The 22621-nt window shown below is 38.4% G+C and overlaps 1 protein-coding gene across 1 annotated transcript; it reads left to right on the forward strand.

The window, feature by feature from the left end:
• The first annotated feature begins 2873 nt into the window (after window positions 1–2873).
• Window positions 2874–22573, forward strand: LOC121471928 (nuclear pore complex protein Nup160). The gene is made up of 19 exons (XM_041722819.1): window positions 2874–2994; window positions 3579–3706; window positions 3796–3956; window positions 4976–5109; window positions 5767–5837; window positions 6735–6894; window positions 7764–7833; window positions 8412–8510; window positions 9641–9760; window positions 13741–13836; window positions 13936–14030; window positions 14136–14232; window positions 14327–14432; window positions 17168–17328; window positions 19361–19421; window positions 20176–20286; window positions 20471–20594; window positions 21226–21327; window positions 22146–22573. Exons 1-19 carry the CDS (start codon window positions 2975–2977, stop codon window positions 22315–22317), a joined length of 2088 nt encoding a protein of 695 aa, XP_041578753.1. The 5' UTR covers window positions 2874–2974; the 3' UTR covers window positions 22318–22573.
• Window positions 22574–22621: the final 48 nt, after the last annotated feature.

Below are 22621 nucleotides of genomic sequence, written 5' to 3' on the forward strand. Positions count from 1 at the left end.
TCATGATCCTGGGGTCCAGGATCAAGTCCCACATCGGACTCCTTGCAAGGAGCCTGCTTCTCCGTCTGCCTGTCTCTGCCTCTCTCTCTTGGTGTCTCTCATGAATAAATAAATAAAATATTTAATAAAAAATAAAAGCTCTTCCCAGTATTGGATCAAATTTAGTCCTATCCTTTTGGTGGGGACTTCCTAAAACATGTCTCTTTGCTCAAAAGCAACTAGTCAAATATTTTAGAAATCCTTCCATATTGTCTCTCTCCAGATTAAATACACCCTGTTCCTTAACTTTCTCTCAAGTGATACCCCTTCTAGACCCTTGACTTTTCTTTTACACACATTCTTAAATATATGCTTATTGGATGTTTTCTCTTTTCCCTCTGCTAAAACTTCAAAGTGACATGGTCACTCTCTCCTAAGAGGTTTTTTTCTTTTCATTCCATCAGACTTTTTATTTGCTAACAATTAAATTTATGTGTTATGCTATCTCTTGCACACTGAAATAGTAAATAATCAATCTCTAAGGCATTTGTTAAATGCTCTCCTCTAGTAGTCATTTCTAGTAGAGTGACCAGCCATAAGACCAATTCCAGCTTGCTTTTGTGCCAGTCTTGGTTGTGTGTATTGAGCATCATTTTATATTTGCCTTCTAGCTGAACAATAGTCTTTCTAGGTTTTTTCTCTTTCTAATCCAACTGTACCGTTATTATTCTGTCAGATTCATGTATATCTCTGGTTTACTCTGGTCTACAGAAATGACTTCAAAAAAAGAAAGAAAAATGATTTCAAACTTGTGATTTTTTACATACAGAAATTACTTACAGTATTAGAAATAGATGGGTATTGGGATGCTTGGGTGGCTCAGCAGTTGAGCATCTGCCTTTGACTCAGGGCTTGATCCCAGGGTCCAGGATCGAGTCCCACATTGGGCTCCCTGCATGGAGCCTGCTTCTCTCTCTGCCTATGTCTCTGCCTCTCTTTCTCTCTCTCTCGTGAATAAACAAATAAAATCTTAAAAAAGAAATAGATGGGTATTTCAGCTATATTCAGTTTCTATTGTATTGAGAATGCCTCAGTGCCTTCTAAATTGAAATATTTTTCATTCAGTTTTAGGTAGTACATAATACTCTAAAATGTCTCTTAATTTTAGATTTTCTGTCGAGGAACTGAGAGGAAGTCCGATCTTTCCTGGAGTGAACTGAAGAAAGAAGTCACTTTAGCTGTTGAAAGCGAGGTGAGGTTTGGGTAGAGAAAGAATGGTAATTTCTTGATCTAGGGTAGATTGGTGCTGAGGAATTGTTCACATTGTTCACTGGACCTTATTGGTAGGAAGTATACATGTTTAAACCTTTTGAGAATTAGAGAGATGTATAGTCTATAGGGTGTAATGCGTAAAGGATATTCATTTGGCTATAACTGAGTAAAATGATATTAGATGATTATGTTTTAGGAAAGAAAGATCCCAAATGGTATTAAGAGTGTCTATCTCCCCCCACCCCCACCCCACCCCTTTTTCTTCTTTGCCAGCTCCAAGGAAGTGTGACAGAGTATGAGTTTTCCCAGGAGGAGTTTCGAAATTTACAACAGGAATTCTGGTGCAAGTTCTATGCCTGTTGTCTTCAGTACCAAGAAGCCCTCTCTCATCCTCTTGCCCTACATTTGAATCCACACACAAACATGGTGTGCCTGCTGAAAAAAGTAAGGGCACTAAAGCATGTAGAACTCCTTTAGATGGTTCAGAAGATTTTTCAGAATATCTGTCATATGTTGTAGTTAGCTTGTAGCACCTTTTTTTTTCTTTTAGAATTATAGCTCATTTGTCTTTAGGTAGTCTTCTACATTACTTTAAATTTTTTTGCATTTTATTAAGTACCTTATTAAGTACTGAAGTGATTTCAAACTTGTAAGAATTACAAGAGTAGCACAAAGAGCTCTTGTATACCCTTCACCCAGATTCATCATTTATTAACTTCCATATGCTTTCCTTCTATACATATTTATTCTTCTTGAGCTACTTGAGAGTTAGTCATAAACATTATGCCCCTTTATCCTTAAGTATTTTATCACGTATCTTAAGAACAGTGTATTCTTACATAACCACAGCACAATTTAAAGATCAGGTAATTCGATATTGATATGATATTGTCCAATTACATTCTGATTTTACCAGATGTGCCTGTAATTTTTCTTCTGATCTAGGATCCAATCTAAGATCTTGGATATATTTGGTTGTCATGTTTATTTAGGTAAATCTTGTGCTTTTGTCAGCCTTTCTTTGTCTTTCATGACATTGACATTTTTTTGAAGACTATACCTGTTTTACAGAGTGTCTTTCATATTGGATATGTCTGGTGTTACCTCATAATAAGATTCAGGTCTCAATTTTTTATACCTGTAAACATTCATTGAAAAAAGTGTAATTGGAAGATTTGTATTTCCAGGGGTACCTGTCTTTCCTTGTGCCTTCCTCCTTAGTGGATCATTTGTATCTCCTGCCTGATGAGAACCTTTTGGCAGAGGATGAGGCAGCTATATCTGATGGTAATAATAATTATTGTGTCCATATTTAAGCCCCTTCCTACATAAATCCTATGCTATGTTTCAAGTGGATGCAAAAAAACTTTGATTGCCCCTATGACCTTTCCTGGTCAATTTACCACAATATAAATATAGTAAGGAAAACTGAAGAGGCCTAAGCATCTCCAAGACCTCAGATAGATCCTTGGCATTTAATTACTAATATTTTATTTTAGTCTATACTAAATCAGTGGCTTTTCATTGACTTGAGTCATGAACGTTAACTTTCTCTTAATAGATGTGGATATTGCTCGAGATGTCATGTGTCTTATAAAATGCCTTCGGCTGATTGGAGAGTCAGTAACTATGGATATGGCAGCAGTGATGGAAATGAGTTGTTACAACCTACAGTCTCCAGAAAAGGCTGCAGAACAGATTCTGGAAGATTTGATCACTATTGATGTGTAAGGAGAATTTAGGGTAAAGTGCATTTCCTAATAGAAATTTAGCAAATTTTAGTGCCAGAATCAAGTTTTTACTGTACATTCAAGTCTATGCAAAGTACTGATTTGAAGTTAAAATGAGTACTAAATAGGTGTCTCCATTTTTAAACAAAAAAATCTAACACATGAATTCAGATCTGGAAGCAGACTCAAATTATGGTCTAGGAGCACCGTGGTGGCTCATTTGCTTAGGCATCTGCCTTCAGCTTGGATCATGATCCTGGGGTCCTAGGATTGAGCCTCATATCAGGCTCCCCACTAAGTAAGGAGCCTACTTCTCCTTCTATCTCTCCCCTCAGCTTGGGCTCTCTCTCAAATAAAATCTTTTTAAAATAAATAAATAAATTAGTCTATTAACTCTTAACTGAGCTATAAATTCTAAAACATAAAAGTATTTTCTCACATGCATTTTGTCTTTATTTCTGAAAAAAATGAGGAAAAATTTGCTATGTGAAGTAAAAGTATCTGGTCTTTCTGTTCCTTAGAGCGTTTAGCGTACAAGACTTATAGAGTCTGTGTTACATATTCTCAGTAGTAATAGTTTTCTAATTATCCTTCTAGAGAAAATGTGATGGAGGATATTTGCAGTAAGCTGCAGGAGATCAAGAACCCAATCCAGGCCATTGGACTACTTGTGCGGGAAATGGATTACGAGACAGAAGTGGAAATGGAAAAGGGGTTCAATCCAGGTGAATGAGAACAAACATGTCTCTTTGATTTAGAGAAAATAATTTAACTCCTTTTACATTCTTTTCCTTTTTTTTACTCTTAATTATAGCTCAGCCTTTGAATATTCGAATGAATCTTTCCCAGCTGTATGGTGGCAACACGGCAGCATGTATTGTGTGCAGAGGTGTGTGTAAAATTGCCAGTACTCGCTTCCTCATCTGCCGAGACCTTTTGATCTTACAGCATCTGTTAATGAGGCTGGGAGATGCCGTAAGTACTGCTAGAGGGAAACTTGTAAAATCTACTTAACACAGAGCAGAATGTCAGCTCTGTGAGAAGTCTTTTGTCTTTGTTCACTGCTCTATTACGTTTGACCTTTAGTAGATACCTAAAATTGCAGATTAAGAACATACATAACAGGGGATCCTTGGGTGGCTCAGTGGTTTAGCCCCTGCCTTTGGCCCAGGGTGTGATCTTGGAGACCAGGGATCGAGTCCCACGTCAGACTCCCTGCATGGAGCCTGCTTCTCCCTCTGCCTGTGTCTCTTCCTCTCTCTCTGTCTCTCTCTCTCTTTGTCTCTCATGAATAAATAAATAAAACTTAAAAAAAAAAAAGAACATACATAACAAGGGCACCTGGGTGGCTCAGTTGGTTAAGCATCTGCCGTCAGCTTAGATCACAATCCCAGGGTTCTGAGATCCACCCAGACGCCCCAGTTTATTGTACCTTACACAGCTTATCAGTATTTTCACATGTAGTTACCTAGCACAGTTTTATTCAGCCAGTCCTGTTTGTGGCCATCCTGTTTGTTGCCTTTTTTTTTTTTTCATAAATGTAAATATCTGTACACCTCTGACTATATCTCTAAGATAAACTCTTAGAACTAGAATTGATTGGTCACAGGCTATGCCCACTTTTAAGGCTTTTGATGATGATGCCAAATTTTCCTCTATGTTCACAACTATTTTTATCTAAAAATAGTAGCATGAGGAAGGTCTTAGATTTCCCTGTTCCTATTCTTGAATTCTAAGCTCAAAGATTCAGTGAAAGTTAACACCTTTGTTTTTTTCTCTTTCACCATCAGCATTTTTGTACTGTTAAATGTTTGGGTAGATATTGTTGCTACTCTAAAATTTAATAGGTGTGTTGCCTTTATGTACATATGTTGCTTTTTGTATGCCCTTTGTAACTGTGTTTGCTATCTATTTTACCTTTATCTGAACCTTAAGAGTTATCATCACTAATTGCTGTGTATGGTCTCACCTACCTACCTACCTATCATGTATAGGTGATCTTGGGAGCTGGTCAGCTAGTTCAAGACCAGCAAGACCTACTACACCGAACAACGCCTCTACTCTTATCTTATTATCTCATTAAGTGGGGAAGTCAATGCCTGGCAACTGATGTTCCTGTTGACACATTGTGAGTTTCATTATTTTGATTATTTTTAAAATAAATTGTGAGCTTGAGTATTTTTTTCATTGTCTTAAAAAAATCTCAAACATAATGCAGTTATGTGCTTATAATATTCAGAGAACGTTTAGCTGCTTCATTTTCCAAAGGTCAAAGGCAGCTTATAAGAATCAAAATACTAAGTATACATTATTGTATGTGGTTTTTTGAAAAGAAAAAAATGTTTATTCTGAAGTAGAGATGGAAAATATAATTTCTAAAATTTGTCTTTTCTTAGAAACTCATTTTTTATGCCTTTTTTTTAATCGAACTATAGTTGACACAATGTTACATGAGTTTCAGGTATATAATTATTACATATTTGTGTGTGTTTGATGTAAAGATAAATCCTGTTGAAGGCAAAATAGATGAGGTCACAGGGCAAGTTAGACCACACACAGAAACGTACTAGTTATTAAAAGTAGGCTGAGCTCCTTTATAACCAAAAGAAAAAGGAAAAGCCATTATTTGCAAGAATTACATTTTCAATAAGATAAACTATCCTGTTTGGTGATGTGCTTTCAGTAGAGCTTTCATGTGCAACTCATTAATTAAAAGGACAGTGTTGTTGGGAAACTTTGTAATATTTGTGTAGAAGAACTGCTGTCTTTTTCTCTTTTCTCACAGGGAGTCCAATCTCCAACACTTGTCAGTACTGGAACTAACTGATTCTGGTGCTGTAATGGCAAATAAATTTGGTAAGGATTAGACTGTGTATACATTTGATTTTAAATTTGGCTTTTATTGCATATTCATTAAGGTGGTCCTTTGCCACCTCTGCCTCACAAAGATTAGGTAGGCTCTGCTTTCATTTTGGGAGGTTTATAACCAAGCTGTGGTCTGAGGGTTATTACAGGATGTTCATGAAACCCCGTGAAGCCTAAATCAGGCATAAACTAAGGGTGTTGCCTTATGTATGTATTGCTGCTTTTCCATTATATGTTGATGCTCTGAGGATTAATTCAAGAAAATTATTTTTAAAATTTACTAAGTTCGTGATAGCTTTTATAATCTAAATAAATATTTAAAAGATGTCATCTCTCATACTTGAGAACCATTCTGGAGAATTTTATATTATTTTGGTATAAAACTTGGAATCTGGGCAGCCCCTGTGGCACAGTGGTTTAGTGCCACCTGCAGCCGGGGGTATGATCCTGGAGACCCGGGATCGAGTCCCACGTTGGGCTCCCTGAGTGGAGCCTGCTTCTCCCTCTGCCTTTGTTTCTGTCTCTCTCTCTCTCTCTCTCTCTGTGTGTCTCTCATGAATAAATAAATAAATAATCTTAAAGAAAAAAACAAAACTTGGAATCTTGAGACCATATTTAGTGTAAATACTCCCTAAGGAAGAAGCTTAGGTATAATGAGATCAGTGAAAAGAAAAATGAGTACAGTGTTAAGTGGCTTTTTATTGTGTTTGTATAGTACTTCACACTTTACAAATTGCTTTTATTATATTGCTGTTACACCCATAATGCATTTTATGTTTTGAAATTATGTTCTTTATTACAAGGATAAAATGAATTGGTAGACTATCTTAATTGAAAATTGACACTTCTATCACAAGTTGATGATTGTCATAACTTTTTATTTTTAAGTATCTAGCCCTCAAACAATTGTGGAATTATTCTTCCAAGAAGTCGCAAGAAAACATATCATATCTCATCTCTTCTCTCAACCAAAGGCACCTCTGAGTCAAACTGGGTTGAACTGGCCTGAGATGATTACTGCAACTACCAATTATTTATTGCAGCTTTTGTATCCTTTTATTTAAAAGCCAATTAGGGATTCCTGGGTGGCTCAGTCAGTTGGCTAGGTGGCTGACTCTTGACTTTGGCTCAGGTCATGATCTCTGGGTCCTGGAATCAAGCCCTGCATCGGGTTCCACACTCAGCAGGAAATCTGCTTGTGGAGTCTCTCATCCCTCTCCCTCTGTTCCTCCCACCATGTGTGCATGCTGCATCTCTCTCTCTCTCTCTCTCTCTCTCTCTCTCTCTCAAATTGTTTTTAAAAAATAAAAGCCAGTTAAAAGATTTTTTCTATCTAAACAGCCTAAGGCTCTTATTCTCCCTATATAATGAAGATTTTTAATGAGATTGGGTGTTTATTGCCCAAACGAGATGATACTTACTTTCAGATATCCCAATTTTTATTTTATCTTGTTTTATTTCCTCAGGAATTAGCCAGATTTATTGGTACACAAATGTTAATACCTAGATCCCTTTAAAATATTATATGTTCAAGTATTTATTGAATTTATTTATCCATATGTCACACACTGTGGTAGATGCTACCCAGCATCAGCAGTGCTATCCACTGGCACCAGCAGTACGAGCAGTATATCAGAATTGGGAGTGATCGCCCAGGGATAAAATATATGGTTTAGCCCATAGTTAATGGAGTTCTGAGCTAGGTAGGTGACTAGGCTTCTAGTATATAACCTTTAAACTGTATTTGTCTAATATTAAGGTTACATAGTTATGTGGAATGAACACGTACTCTGCCATCTTCTCTACCTTCTTTTTTTCTCTACCTTAAGTCATTGCATGAAGTTTGATGTCCAATATGTATAAATATTTTTAAATTTTGCCCAAAAATTAGAAAAAATCTCCTTATCCAGTGACTAGATGGCCTAGCAATCCCGGTTGTCTCTTTCTGGAATGTTTGATGGGAAATTGTCAGTATGTACAATTGCAGGTAAGTACTATTGAATATTTCAGGTTTAATCATTCTTTTAAAGAAGGTGATTTCTGGACATTTTTTGTTTATAAATGTTACCTGCAACTTAGTTGTCTAATAGTAAGAACCACAAATAATTTAAACTTGATTGCAGCAAAACATACCCCAGAAACATTTTCTTTACTTATCTCTTAACATGTCATTCCTAACTATTTTTAGAGTATCTTGTTTTGCTTTTTTAATCCTGTTAGGTTCTCTTTATATTAAAACAAAGGTACCATTGTCTTCATGTAAATCATTTACTGGAGTCATCTAGTCATTAAACCAGTAAATAACAAAAGCTGGAAAATTGCTTAGTTGGAAAAGCGTATGTGTGTTTACATGTGTTGGTGTTACTGGAGTCCTGTTTGCTGTTTTAAAGTGTCTAACCTAATACAAGAATAGATTAATAGGATGAGATTTTAATTTACAGATAATTTTAGTAAATAACACCTTTTGTGTTGATTGACCACTATACTCTTTCCCTCTGTGAAGAACTTGGGAATGGTTATCTCATATTCATTCTCTAATCACAAAGCACCTTTTATGCCTTTAAGGATTATATTCAACTGCTACGTCCCTGGTGTCAAGTCAATGTTGGTTCCTGTCAATTTATGCTGGGACGGTGTTACCTCGTTACAGGAGAGGGACAGAAGGTAAATCGCATTCAAATGATGAACCAAATTCAGTGCAAAGAGGACACTCAGTCTCCATCTAACTAGTTAGGGGAGATGGGAGGCAGAATCCTCTAGATAAGGATAAAGATGATTAGTGCCAGCAAGAGCCATATGGGGATTGTTCAGCTTTCATGTGCTTTGCAAATTAGTTAGAACATGGAAAAACATGAAGAAAACATGAAAACCCTTTTGCCACTGTATAGGTGTTTTTAGGGATGGATTTTGTACATCAAATTTATTACTCAACTACATTGTTTTTATTATATATATTTTTAAATTTTAGGCTGCTTTCTCCCCCCACCCCCATTATGGAAGTTTACCATTCTGATTTATTCCCTGACGTCCTATTTATGTAAATTTTCAAACATGCAGGAAAGTTTAAAGACTTATTAAAACAATCAGATACTACTCAAATTTTACAAATGTTAACATGTTCCTCTGCTACCATATTTCTATCACTTTTCTTATTAAAGTTTACTTTTTAATAGCATTTAAGTTGGGCAGCCTCGGTGGCTCAGCAGTTTAGTGCCACCTTCAGCCCAGGGCCTGATCCTGGAGACCCAGGATCAAGTCCCACATCGGGCTCCCTGCGTGGAGCCTGCCTCTCCCTCTGCCTGTGTCTCTGCCTCTCTCTCTCTCTCTCTCTCTCTCTCTCTGTGTCTGTCATTAATGAATAAATAAAATCTTTAAAAAAATAGCATTTAAGTTAAAAAGTGAGATAAGTTAAAGAGAAATTCTAAATAATGTGTCAGAATTTAGAATGGCAGAAATTATAAATACAACCAACAGTCTTTTTTTTTTTTTTTTTTTAAGATTTATTTATTTATTCAAGAGAGATGCAGAGAGGGAGAGGCAGAGACATAGGCAGAGGGAGAAGCAGGCTTCCCATAGGAAGCCCAATGTGGGACTTGATCCTGGACCCTGAGATCACACCCTGAGCAGAAGGCAGCTGCTCAACCACTGAGCTACCCAAGCGTCCCTATAGTTAACAGTCTTAATTTTTCTTTTTTGGCTTTCCTTTAGAACCGAACACCCCCTTGCCCCAAATTTAAGCACCTAGAATTAGAACAGTCCATTTTAAGTCATTTTATATTCTTTTATTCCTCCAGGCTCTGGATTGCTTCCGCCATGCAGCATCTGAAGTGGGCAAAGAGGAATTCTTGGATCGCTTGATTCGCTCAGAGGATGGGGAAATTGTGTCCACTCCCAAGATGCAGTATTATGATAAGGTACATCACTGTGTGGTTTGGTCCCTCTACATCACTCTGTGTAAAAATGTACCTGAAATCGTTATGGTATTTGGAGAGAAAAATAATGTAAAAATTTAATCAGTCCCTGAACTTCCAAGATAAGAGAAATGAACTTACCTGGAGAAATTAAAGAAATGTACATTTTAATGAAATAAAATGTACATTTTAATGAAATAAAATGTACATTTTAATGAAATGAATTGGTTCTTAACTTAAGCTAAAATCCCATCATGAAACCATTTTATTAGCCCAGTCATCACTGGAATTTTATTGATATTAGTCTTGCCAAAATCTTGAAGAATTAACTTAAAATGCTGTGTTTAGCCTTAGGTTAAGATTTGGCCCTTGATACCTCTCCTGATACCATAGCAAGAGTGGCCTACTTACTATCTCATGCAAGCCAGGTATATACTCTATTCCCTTCAAGACCTTTCTACCTGCTGTTCCCTTTTTTCCATATACTTAAGCCCTCGTGTCATTGAAATCTCTGCGCCTGTGTCACCTCCTCAGAGTTCCTCTCAGCCTTTCCATGTAGAATAGCTGTGGTGCTCACCCTCTCCATGTTCACCTGCCCCCTCTTTCCCTCACATGCAGATTGAAGCACTGTGGGCAATTTCTGTCCTTGACTGGCTGTTTTATCTTCTTTATAACATTTAACCATGCATCAAGTTAGATTTTTAGATAACCATTTCCCACCAAAAAGTAAATGCGACAAAGGCAGGCTTAACCCTCTCTTGTTCAGTCCTTGAAAAAGAGACAAATGATTGTTTTCTTTTAAGTGAGCTCTACATCCATCGTGGGGCTTGAACTCATGACCCTGAGATCAAGAGTCACATGCTCTACTGATTGAGCCAACCAGGCACCCTGAGATAAATGAACTTACACTGAAATAGATTGTAGCTTTTTTTTTTTTTTTTTTTTTTAAGATTTATTTAGGGCAGCCCTGGTGGCTCACCGGTTTAGCATCACCTTTGGCCCAGGGTGGGATCCTGGAGACCCAGGATCGAGTCCCATGTCGGGCTCTCTGTGTGGAGCCTGCTTCTCCCTCTGCCTGTGTCTCTGCCTCTCTCTCTCTCTCTCTCTCTCTCTCTCTCTCTCTCTCTGTCTCTCATGAATAAATAAATAAAATCTTAAAAAATAAAAAGCTGCCCAATCGCTAAGCCACCCAAGCATCCCTAGATTGTATCTCTTAATAATCCTCCACCATCCATCTGATAAGAAAACTATTTAGAATTCTAAGGATTTTTTTAAAGATTTATTTGAGAGAGAAAGTGTGTGCATAAGCGAGAATTTTTTTTTTTAAGATTTTATTTATTTATTCATAGAGATGCAGAGAGAGAGAGAGGTAGAGACACAGGCAGAGGGAGAAACAGGCTCCATGCAGAGAGCCTGACATGGGACTCGATCCAGGGTCTCCAGGATCACGCCCTGGGCTGCAGGCGGCGCTAAACCACTGCGCCACCAGGGCTGCCCCATAAGCGAGAATTTTAAGCAGCCTCCACACTCAGCACAGAGCCCAACGCAGGGCTCAATCTCAGGACCCTGAAATCCAGACTCGATCACTTAACCCCACCGACTAAGCCACCCAGCCACCCCACTTTGAGTTTTTTTGCTTGTTTTTTTTTTTTTATCTATTTATTTTTAAGTAATCTCCACACATAGTGTGGGACTCAAACTCACAACCCCAAGATTAAGAGTTGCCCACTCCACCTTTTAAGCCAGCCAACCACCTGAATTCTAAGGATTTTTAATGAAGCTAGATAGGTTTGAGGAATTGGTAAATCCCCTGAAAGTATGTGCAAAATGTTGCTTGTTTTGTTTTGTTTTGTGTTTTGTGTTTTGTTTGTTTTTGTTTTTGTTTTTGTTTTTGTTTTTGTTTTTGTTTTTTTTGTGGAGAAGCTCCATAGCTTTCATCAAAAGTAACTTTTTGATTCGGGGATCCCTGGGTGGCTCAGCGGTTTAGCGCCTGCCTTTGGTCCAGGGCGTGATCTTGGAGTCCCGGGATCAAGTCCCACATCGGGCTCCCTGCATGGAGCCTGCTTCTCCCTCTGCCTGTGTCTCTGCCTCTCTCTCTCTCTCTCTCTCTCTCTCTCTCTCTCTGCATCTCTCATGAATAAATAAATAAAATCTTAAAAAAAAAAAAAGAAAGAAACTTTATTGATTCAAAAAATATGAAAAATCACTGCTGCAGACTCAACCACTAAGCCACCCAGGCATCCCAAGATGTGCTGATGCTTAATAGAAGGATAACCCTAGTGCTCTTAGTTGGTCCTTTTACCAGGTTGTCATTTGTCATTTAGTTTCAAGGCATCTGAAGGAAGAGTGAGAGTGTCACAGCTGGGGCGGGGATACAGAGTGGCCCCTAAACCACTCCATTTGATTTCAGTAGATTTGCTGGTTAATTTGTTTTACTTATGATACTGCTTCATTTTAATTAAAATCACCCTCACAATTTTTAAAAATTCCTGGGCAGCCCAGGTGGCTCAGTGGTTTAGTGCCGCCTTCGGCCCAGGGCGTGATCCTGGGGACCCGGGGTCGAGTGCCGCATCAGCCTCCCTGCATGGAGCCTGCTTCTCCCTCTGCCTGTGTCTCTGCCTCTCTCTCTCTGTCTTTCTGTGTCTCTCATGAATAAATAAAATCTTTAAAAAAAAAAAAAAAGATTAAAAATAAATAAAATCTTTTTAAAATAACTAAATTAATTTGCTTTTTAAAAAATAAATGTTATAGGGGATCCCTGGGTGGCGCAGCGGTTTAGCGCCTGCCTTTGGCCCAGAGCGCGATCCTGGAGACCCTGGATCAAATCCCATGTCAGGCTCCCGGTGCATGGAGCCTGCTTCTCCCTCTCCCAGTGTCTCTGCCTCTCTCTCTCTCTCTCTCTCTCTCTCTCTTTCTCTGTGTGTGTGTGACTATCATAAATAAATAAAAATTAAGAAAAAATAAATAAATAAAATAAATGTTATATTTCAAGAAAAAGTATAAAATAAAAACTAAGCATCCAAAACAAAAAGATGTTTTATACTGTTAATAAAGAAAAGAATAAATAAGTACTAACAAGTAAAAGTAATTCAAAACTATTACTATTAAAAAAAAAAACTATTACTATTTTCTGTATTTCATCTTTCTTTAAAATTATTTATTCAGTATGTTATACATATTAGCTGTGTGTACATAAGTAAATACATGTGCGTACAGACATTAATGGGGAGATAATCAAAAAAGTTTGAAGAGCACTGCTCTGGGACTGCTGAGTGGCTCAGCAGTTGAGTGCCTGCCTTTGGCTCAGGGAGTGATCCTGGGGACCCAGGGTTGAGTCCCACATCAGGCTCCCTGCATGGAACCTACTTCTCCCTCTACCTGTGTCTCTGCCTCTCTCTCTCTGTTAGTGTCTCTCATGAATAAATGAATAAAATCTTTAAAAAAAAAAAAAAAGAAAGAAAAGGATTATGTCAAACATTATTCTCTTTAGGTTTTATAAGGCTATGGTGGCAATTTATTTTCTGGGCTTTAAAATCATCTGTAATCTAAATAGTTACTAGGAAAAGTTAGTGAAATTGCATGTATTCCTTTAATAAATAATAAGAGCCCACTTTGTACTAAACATTGAACATACAGCCATGAACAAAAAGAACAATAGGAAATTGTACAGTAAGCCTGTTATTTGACAATAGAATCTAAAGGAGAGTCTTTCTTTTTTTTATTTCAATTATTTAAGTAATCGCTACACTCAATGTGGGGCTTGAGCTCACAACCCTGAGATCAAGAGTCACATGCTCTTCCGACTGAGCCAGCCAGGCATCCCTAAAGGAAAGTCAAATATTAACCAAATAATCCTGTCTTGTGGTCAACATCTTTGACTTAATCTTCATCTTACCTAGTTATCTTTCTGATTGATTTAATTCCTGTTTCAATTTGAAGTGCACTATCATATTAATTTTAATGGAAACTCTATTTCTCCTTAGGTTTTGCGTCTACTAGATGTTGTTGGTTTGCCTGAGCTGGTTATTCAGTTGGCTTCGTCAATATTAACTGAAGCAGGTGGTGACTGGAAAAGTCAGGTAAGAACTACCTGTAATCTAGTTATTTCCCATTAGATTTGTCATGGATATGGGATTTTAATTGTTATTATTCTTTTTCCCTCTATGTTTGACATTTAGGCTACTTTAAGGACATGCATTTTCAAACATCATTTGGATTTGGGTCACAATAGCCAAGCCTATGAAGCCTTAACCCAAATTCCTGATTCTAGCAGGTAGTCAACCCCAGTCTTTTTTTAGAGGAGGCAATTTACCAGCCCTGTTTATTAATCCACTGAGACAGTTTGCCCTTACATCCCTTTTTTTTTTTTTCATTCTAGGCAGTTAGATTGTCTGCGGCAGCTGGTGGTAGTTCTTTGTGAACGCTCACAGCTACAAGATCTTGTAGAGTTTCCCTATGTGAATCTGCATAATGAGGTAATTTTTTTTTGTCTACTGATGACTGGACACAGCTGTCTGGGTTATCTTGCTAGCTACTAACTCTGATATCTAATTGCTTCCCCTTTATTAGGTTGTGGCAATAATTGAATCTCGTGCGCGAGCTGTGGACCTTATGACTCACAATTACTATGAGCTCCTCTATGCCTTTCACGTTTTTCGCCATAATTACCGAAAGGGTGAGCAGTTGAAGCCAACAGTCTTTGTTGGGGGCCACCTTAGAGAAGTTTAACCATGTTTTATAAAAATGCTGTTTGATTTGGTAATTTTTACCTTATTTCTGCCATTGAATGAGTGTTCTCTATAAGCATTTGGGGAAATTAAGCTTCACCCTTTTAAAGATTACCTGTTAGCCTTAAAAACATGTGCTTATCCCATTCTAGAACATTCTTGACACATTTCCAGTGAGATGGCATTCTGTCTATATCTTCTTTTTTATTTTTTTATTTTTATTTTATTTTTTTTTTTTTTTTAAAGATTTTATTTATTTATTCTTGAGAGATAGAAGGAGAGACAGAGCCAGAGACACAGGCAGAGGGAGAAGCAGGCTCCATGCACCGGGAGCCCGACGTGGGATTCGATCCCGGGTCTCCAGGATCGCGCCCTGGGCCAAAGGCAGGCGCCAAACCGCTGCGCCACCCAGGGATCCCTATATCTTCTTTTTTAAAAAACTAAATTTTTTACCAGAGGCGTCTTGAATTCTTGTGGCTAGTTTTGAGGTTTTTTTTTTTTTTTTTTATAGTTTTGAGTTCTTGTGCCAACTTGCTATTGGCCTTTTCTTCTTTTTGCTGACTCTTTTGAGAGTAAGTTGTAGATGTCATGTTGCAAGGCATAAATATTAAAGATGCATCTGCAAAGGACATTTTCTTACATGACTTCAATACAATTAACAGATTAAGGAGATAAAACTAATTTAATGAATTAAATGTAAATATAATGCTGTCATGTTGTTTTGGAGGAGGTTTTGGTTTGGGTTTTTGGTTTTTGGTGGGCAGTGCAAGCACCAGATATGGCAGGTACTTGGAAATATTTGTTGAGGGAGGAAAGTCAGTCAATTTCATTTTAAATAAAATTATATAAATTTTAAAACTGTTGGAATGAAAAATAGTTTCATTTGAAAACTAAAAGAAATGTTAAATGCTCTTTGGTTTTTGGAGTCTCATGCAGCCTCAAACAAGATGTTTTTCAGTATCTTATTCAACCTGTATAACTAAAGTATTATGAAACTTCTTAATACTTCTAATCATTCTTAATCAGAGAATCCAAACATTTCTTGGTCTCACTGGTTGGAATTAGGTAACAATATGGCTGAAAGTAGCACTCCAAACTACTCTTCTGTACTGTCTGGGAATGTATCTGAAAGTTAGAGGTAGGGACACCTGGCTGGCTCAGTTGGTAGTTTGTAACTTTTGATCTCAGGATTGTAAGTTCAAGCCCCAGGGGCACCTGGATGGCTCAGTGGTTGAGCTTCTGCCTTCTACTCAGGTCCTGATCCCAGGCTACTGGGATCAAGTCCCGCATCTGACTCCCCACAGGGGCCTGCTTCACCCCCTGCCTATGTCGCTGACTCTCTCTGTGTCTCTCATGAATAAATAAATAAAATCTTTAAAAAAAAAAAAGTTCAAACCACATGTTGGGCTTAGAGATCACTTAAAATGAATGAACCAGGGTGCCTGGGTGGCACTCGGCTAAGTGTCTGCATTTGGCTCAGGTCATGATCCCAGGGTCCTGGGATCGAGCCCCACATCATCAGGCTCCCTGCTCAGCGGGGAGCCTGCTTCTCCCTCACCCCACTGCTTATGCTCGCTTTATCTCTCTCAAATAAAGTCTTTAAAAAAAAAAGTGAATGAATGTCAGAAGTAACATTTACAGATTTTATATACATAACATAAATTTTACTAACTTAACCAGTTTTTAGTGTTCAGTAGTGTTATGTATGTTGTATATATGGTTACTGTGTAACCAATGTCCAGAACTTTTCATCTTGCAAATGGAAACACTGTAGTCATTAAACAACACGCATTTTCACCTCCTGCAGCTCCTGGCAACCATCATTCTACTTTCTGTCTCTGAATTTGACTACTGGAGTCATATGGTATTTGTCTTATTGTGGCTGGCTTATTTCACTTAGCCTAATATCTACAAGGTTCATCCATGTTACAGCATGTCAAAACTTCCTTCCTCTATTATATGTATATGTCACATTTTGTTTATCCATCAATGAACACTTGGATTGCCTACATCCTGGCTATTATGGGTAATGGCCGCTATGAACAGGGCATACAAATATCTCCTCAAGGCCCTGCTTTCAATTTTCAGTCTATATGCCTAGAGTGAAATTGCTGGATCACCAGGTAATCCCATTTCAATTTTTTAAGGAACTGCCATATTTTCCATAGCAGCAATACCAGTTTACATTTCTGTCAGCAGGGTACAGCTGTTCCAGTTTTCCGACATGCTCACCAACACATGATTTTTTTCTGGTTTTAGGTTAAACTCAATTTTGTTTTCAGTTTTAGTATTTGTGGGATGCCTGGGTGGCTCGGTGGTTGAGCATCTGTGTTTGGCTCAGGGCGTGATCCTGGGGTCCAGGGATTGAGTCCTGCATCAGGCTCACTGCAAGGAGACTGCTTCTCCCTCAGCCTATATCTCTGCCTCTCTTTCTGTGTCTCTCATGAATGAATAAATTAAAAAAAAAAACAAACCAAGTTTTAGTATTTGCTAAGTATAACAAATTTTCTAAAACACATCTTTTTAAAAATATTTTTTTTTTAAGTAATCTCTACACCCAACATGGGGCTCAAACTTACAACCCCAAACTTAAGAGTTGTATGCTCTTCTGACTAAGCCAGCCAGGCTCCCCTCTAAAACACATTTTTGAAGTTTTGGTGTCTAATTTATTATTACCTCCTAGCTGGTACAGTGATGTTTGAGTATGGAATGCGTCTTGGCAGAGAGGTTCGAACTCTGCGGGGACTTGAGAAGCAAGGCAACTGTTATTTGGCTGCTGTTAACTGTTTACGACTTATTCGTCCAGAATACGCGTGGATTGTACACCCAGCATCGGGTGCAGTGGTATGAAAGCTTCCCACCTTGGGGTTTGGGGATCATTTAACTTAATTTGGTTTGGTCCTTTTGAAACCATCACCTCATTTGCTTCATTTTGTTTAAAATTTCTACTGGGATATTTGTGAACTTCATCTATTTTTGCAGCAAAACCCTTGTTATATATTACCACCCCTTTAGTTCTCAAGTTTCAAATTATTTTAGGAAGAAGTATTGCAGTATGATTTTGGATTTAGACCTAACTTCAAGCGAATTACTTAATTTTTTGCTGTCCAGTTATTCTCTTGCATAAAATAGGGATGATGGTGGTGATAATGTCTGCCTCATAGGATTGTTTGAGTATTAAATGAGGCAATTCATTCAGATTGCTTAGAACAGTGACCCTGCCTGGGCTGCAAAAAATGCTCAGTAAATGGTAGCTGCTTTTATTTTATTCATTTTTGTTCATTCAGTCTGCAATTACTGTTTTTGTTTTTTTGGGGTTTTTTTGTTTGTTTTTTTGCAACTACTGTTTTAAAGGATGTGTACTTTAAAAATGCTGATGGGGTCATATATATGCAGCTACTCATGTTGTATATAATTCCTGTGTTTACTAGACTGTTTCCCAGAGTCAGTGATAGATAATATAACTCTGGAACCAAGGAATGGCAGGTGGTTTATATTGGAGGTTAAATCTACATCCTTAGACCCAGAAACATGTTAGAGCTAAGTGGGCCAACTTGGCAAACATCTCCATTCCTTTGTCTGGTTAATTACAGTACCTTTGTAAAAAAAAAGCCATACCAGGGGGCACCTGGGTGTCTCGGTTAAGCATCTGCCTTCAGCTCAGGTCACGATCCCAGGGTCCTGGGATCTAGCCCCACATCTGGCTCCCTGGTTGGCAAGGAGCCTGCTTCTCCCTCTTCCTCTTCCTGCTACTCCCCCTGCTTGTTCTCTCTCTCGTTCTCTCTCAAATGAATAAATAAAAGAAGACCCATGCTAGTTGAAATAAACATAATTTATATGGAGAGAATTTAACCATGAAAGCTCTGGATCACAGTTAGTGATATCAAAATAAGATACGGGGCAGCCCAGGTGGCTTAGGGGTTTAGCGCCACCTTCAGCCCAGTGCCTGATCCTGGAAACCCGGGATCCAGTCCTGCGTCAGGCTCCCTGCATGGAGCCTGCTTCTCCCTCTGCCTGTGTCTCTGTCTCCCTCTCTCTCTCTGTGTGTGTTTCATGAATAAATAAATAAAATCTTTAAAAAAAAAAAAAAGAAGATACAGCTGACCCTTGAGCAACATGAATTTGAACTGTGCAGGTCCACGTATACATGATTGTTTTCAATAAATGCAGTAATGTAGGAGGTGCCTGGGTGGCTCAGTCAGTTAGGCACCAGACTCTTGATTTCAAATCAGATCATGATCTCAGGGTCATAGAATGGAGCCCTATATCACGCTCAATATGGAATCTACTTGAGATTCTCTCTCCCTCTCCCCTTCCCCCACTCATACATTCTCTTAAGAAATTTTTAAGGAATCTCTTTAAAAATGTAAATGTATTTCTCTTCCTTACGATTTTTTGAATAACATGTTCTTAGCTCACTTTATTGTGAGAATACAGCATATAATACAGATAACATAAAAACATGTTAATGACAGTTTATGTTCTTGGTAAGGCTTCCAGTCAATAGCAGGCTATTAAGTTTTTGCCGGAGTCAAAAGTTATATGCAGATTTTCTTTTCTTTTCTTTTTTTTTTTTTTTTTTTTTAAAGATTTGTGTACTCATGAGAGACACACGGTGGCGGGGGAGGCAGAGACACAGGCAGAGGGAAAAGCAGGCTCCCCACTGGGAGCCCGATGTGGGACTAAATCCCCGGACCCGGGATCATGCCCTGAGCCAAAGGCAGACACTCACCTGCTGAGCCACCCAGGCGTCCCTATATGCAGATTTTCAGCTACACAGGGCATTGGTGCCCCTAATCCTCATGTTGTTCAAGGGTCAACTGTACTAATTTTTCAGCTTTTCATTAACTTTTAATCACTTATTTTGTCTTCTCAGTATGATCGTCCTGGAGCATCCCCTAAGAGGAATCATGATGGAGAATGCACACCTGCTCCAAGTGAGTTGGGGGTCTCCCTTTGTTGTATTATAGTGTAATCTGTATTAAATGTGTGTTTTTATATAGTAGTTGTAATATGTATATAGCAGTGTAAAAATACTGTAAAGTTTCTTTTAGCTTATTTTCAGTATTTTAATTTGCTAAAAGTTGTCTGGTTGCTCTTTGAAAACTTCGTATGGCTGCATGAGAAATGAAAATGCTTTAAAAAGAGTGTTGCTTGCTGTTATTTAGATCAGCTTATTATCAAACTTGTTTAATCAGGGTCCTTGGATATTACCATGGAGAAATGCTATTCCTCCTTTAAGAGCCTGGGCTCTAGAGTTGGACACACCTTGTTTTAATTCTGCCTCTCTCACTATGGGCATGTTCCTTGCTTACTGATCTAGTAATAGCATCTCAGAGTTGGTGGGGTTTTTTTGTTGTTGTTTTGGTTTGGTTTGGTTTGGTTTTTTTTTTTGCATCTCAGAGTTGTAAGAGTTAAATGAAATTCTGTGTAAAATACCTTGTAAGCATCTCCTTATCTGCAGCTGTTGTTATTCGAGTGGTTTGATTTGACTGAGCTGCATGCTGGAAGCAGGGCTGTTGCTTTATCTTTAAGGTTGCTTATATGGAGCCCCCTGCTTTCCCTCCAGTGCCTTTGGAATTGATGTTGAATTAATGTTTAGTGAAAATTGACAGGCTGAGTTAATAGGCACTGATGATAGGCACTTCCTTTGTACTTTGGGAATCAAAAATATTTTTCTTTGGCTTCTAGCCAATCGGCAGATTGAAATTCTAGAACTGGGAGACCTGGAGAAAGAGTGTTCCTTGGCCCGTATTCGCCTCACTCTGGCTCAGCACGACCCGGCAGCAGTTGCGGTTGCAGGTAGTGATGCGGCAGTCTGGGAGGAGGCTTCGGGGCCAGCCAGCAGATGCAGTGTGCTAGACCAGTGTATTAGATGGGCCAGGCACCTCTCACTGTTACTCTTACAGACTTGTCACCAGAGGCAGCTTTGGGTCATTGACAGGCACTGTTGTTGCCACTAAATAGCTCTTTTCCATTTCCACAGGAAGTTCATCAGCAGAGGAGATGGTCTCTCTCTTGGTTCAGGCTGGCCTTTTTGACACTGCCATATCACTCTGTCAGACTTTTAAGCTTCCCCTAACACCAATCTTCGAGGGACTTGCTTTCAAGTATGTATGAAATTGTCTTTCTCTAGTCTTCATTTTCTGCTGCAGAAATACTGTACTGCTGCTTAGTGTGAATGAGTAAACATAGCCAGTTGTGTTTTAAAGACGTATTTTTGTTTAGTCTACTACAGTGACTTTAAAATTTATTCTAGTTAATAATGACTTTTTTTAAATCTTGATATATAGCCTTTCTTGAGAAATAAAAAAATCTGAGATCTCTAGGCCCACATTCCCACAGGACAGTAGTTAACATGGCCTAAATAGGGGTATCCATTTTAGAAAAGGCATGTTCTCTTCAGTCCCTTAGGGACAGCCATCGGCCCCCATAAGCATTATTGAAAAGCGAAGTATTCTGAGTGAAGAAGCCTTGTATCTAAATATTAGGTAATTTGTGAATTGGAAATATTTTTTTAAACTTTGAGAATTTTTCCTTTGGAACTAAATTCTCTCTTAACACCTACCAATGGCTGTGTGGGTCATCCAGTTGTATGGCTGTGAGGAAAGGAAAGAGCCAATACCCTAATGGTGAATCCAGCGGCAGACGAGCACTAAAGTTATCTCATCTCTGGTTTTAGTAACAAAATAATGTTTTCAGCAAATTAGTTTACCATATGTGGAACGCTTTTCATTGCAGATGCATCAAGTTGCAGTTAGGAGGTGAGGTGGCACAAGCAGAAGCCTGGTCCTGGCTAGCCGCCAATCAGCTCTCATCTGTCATCACCACTAAGGAGTCTAGGTACAGCCCTAATGCTCATCCACCCCGAAACGGCTTATACCCTCCATACACTTACCTCATGCACCTATTTAGTGTCTACTGAATGCACTTCACCTTCTTTAGAATCCTTCCCTGGGTACCTGGATGGCTCAGAAGTGGAGTGTCTGCCTCCAGCTCAGGTCATGATTCCAGGGTCCTGGGATCAAGTCCTACATTGGGCTCCCCATAGGGAGTCTGCTTCTCCCTGTGCCTGTGTCTCTTTCAAAAAAAAAAGAATCCTTCCCTAACCCTGATGTCTCAGTAAACTTCCCTTCCTTGAATCGCATTTATAGTTTCTATTGTACAGCTCAGCGCTTCAGAATTGGAACATTTTACAATTTGGGAGTACTCTGACAATAATTTACAATCCCTTAATAAGCACCCCAATATCACTCCTAAGACAGGTATATCATCCTCTGGTTCTAAATCAGAACTTCGTGATTCTTTTTTTTCTTCTCCATGATTCTAATACTTGATCAGGTTTGGAAATAGTGATCCGAGGCAATTTCCTTGTTTTAGAAATCTGGAACAAAGAAGTTAGTTGAATTGTGTAATCATGTTAAGATATGGTTAGTGAAAGAAAAATAGAATCCATGTCATTTGGTTTCTAGTACTACCCCTATGTCACATTGACCCTAATAATATTAGTTGCCATTTAGTTATATTATCAATTCAGTTGTGAGCTTCTAAAGATTTTTTTTTCCTTATAAAATGGCACTGGAAATACCTGTTAAGAATCTGGAACTCAAAAAAAAAAAAAAAGAATCTGGAACTCACTGCTCCGTTCTGTTTTTCTCAAGTGCTACAGATGAAGCATGGAGACTATTATCAACTTATCTGGAAAGGTACAAAGTCCAGAATAATTTATATCACCACTGTGTAATCAACAAGCTCTTGTCTCATGGAGTACCTCTGCCTAATTGGCTTATAAACAGTTACAAGGTAAGTGGTATCTTGTATAGAGTAAGCTGATCTTTACCATCATGAATAAACTTCATGAGATGATTAAGAAGAAAAGGTGGTAATTTATGGAAATATACTGGTGTGTGCTTTGGGCAGCTTCTCAATCTTAGCTTAAAAACGCTAAGAACTGGGCAGTCCAGGTGGCTCAGCAGTTTAGCGCCGCCTTCAGCCCAGGGTGTGATCCTGGAGACCCGGGTTCAAGTCCCATGTCAAGCTCCCTGCATGGAGCCTGCTTCTCCCTCTGCCTGTGTCTCTACCTCTCTATGTGTCTCATGAATAAATAAATTAAATCTTAAAAAAAAAAAAAGAAAAA

Source organism: Vulpes lagopus, chromosome 11 (genome assembly GCF_018345385.1).
Source record: "Vulpes lagopus strain Blue_001 chromosome 11, ASM1834538v1, whole genome shotgun sequence".
Classification (NCBI taxonomy): Eukaryota; Metazoa; Chordata; class Mammalia; order Carnivora; family Canidae; genus Vulpes; species Vulpes lagopus.

Coding starts and splice junctions, on each gene's coding strand:
- LOC121471928 (XM_041722819.1), top strand. CDS start 2,975: ATGTGTAAGGAGAATTTAGG. Junction 14,233..14,326: donor ATGTGAATCTGCATAATGAG/GTAATTTTTTTT, acceptor CCCCTTTATTAG/GTTGTGGCAATAATTGAATC. Junction 14,433..17,167: donor TCGCCATAATTACCGAAAGG/GTGAGCAGTTGA, acceptor ATTACCTCCTAG/CTGGTACAGTGATGTTTGAG.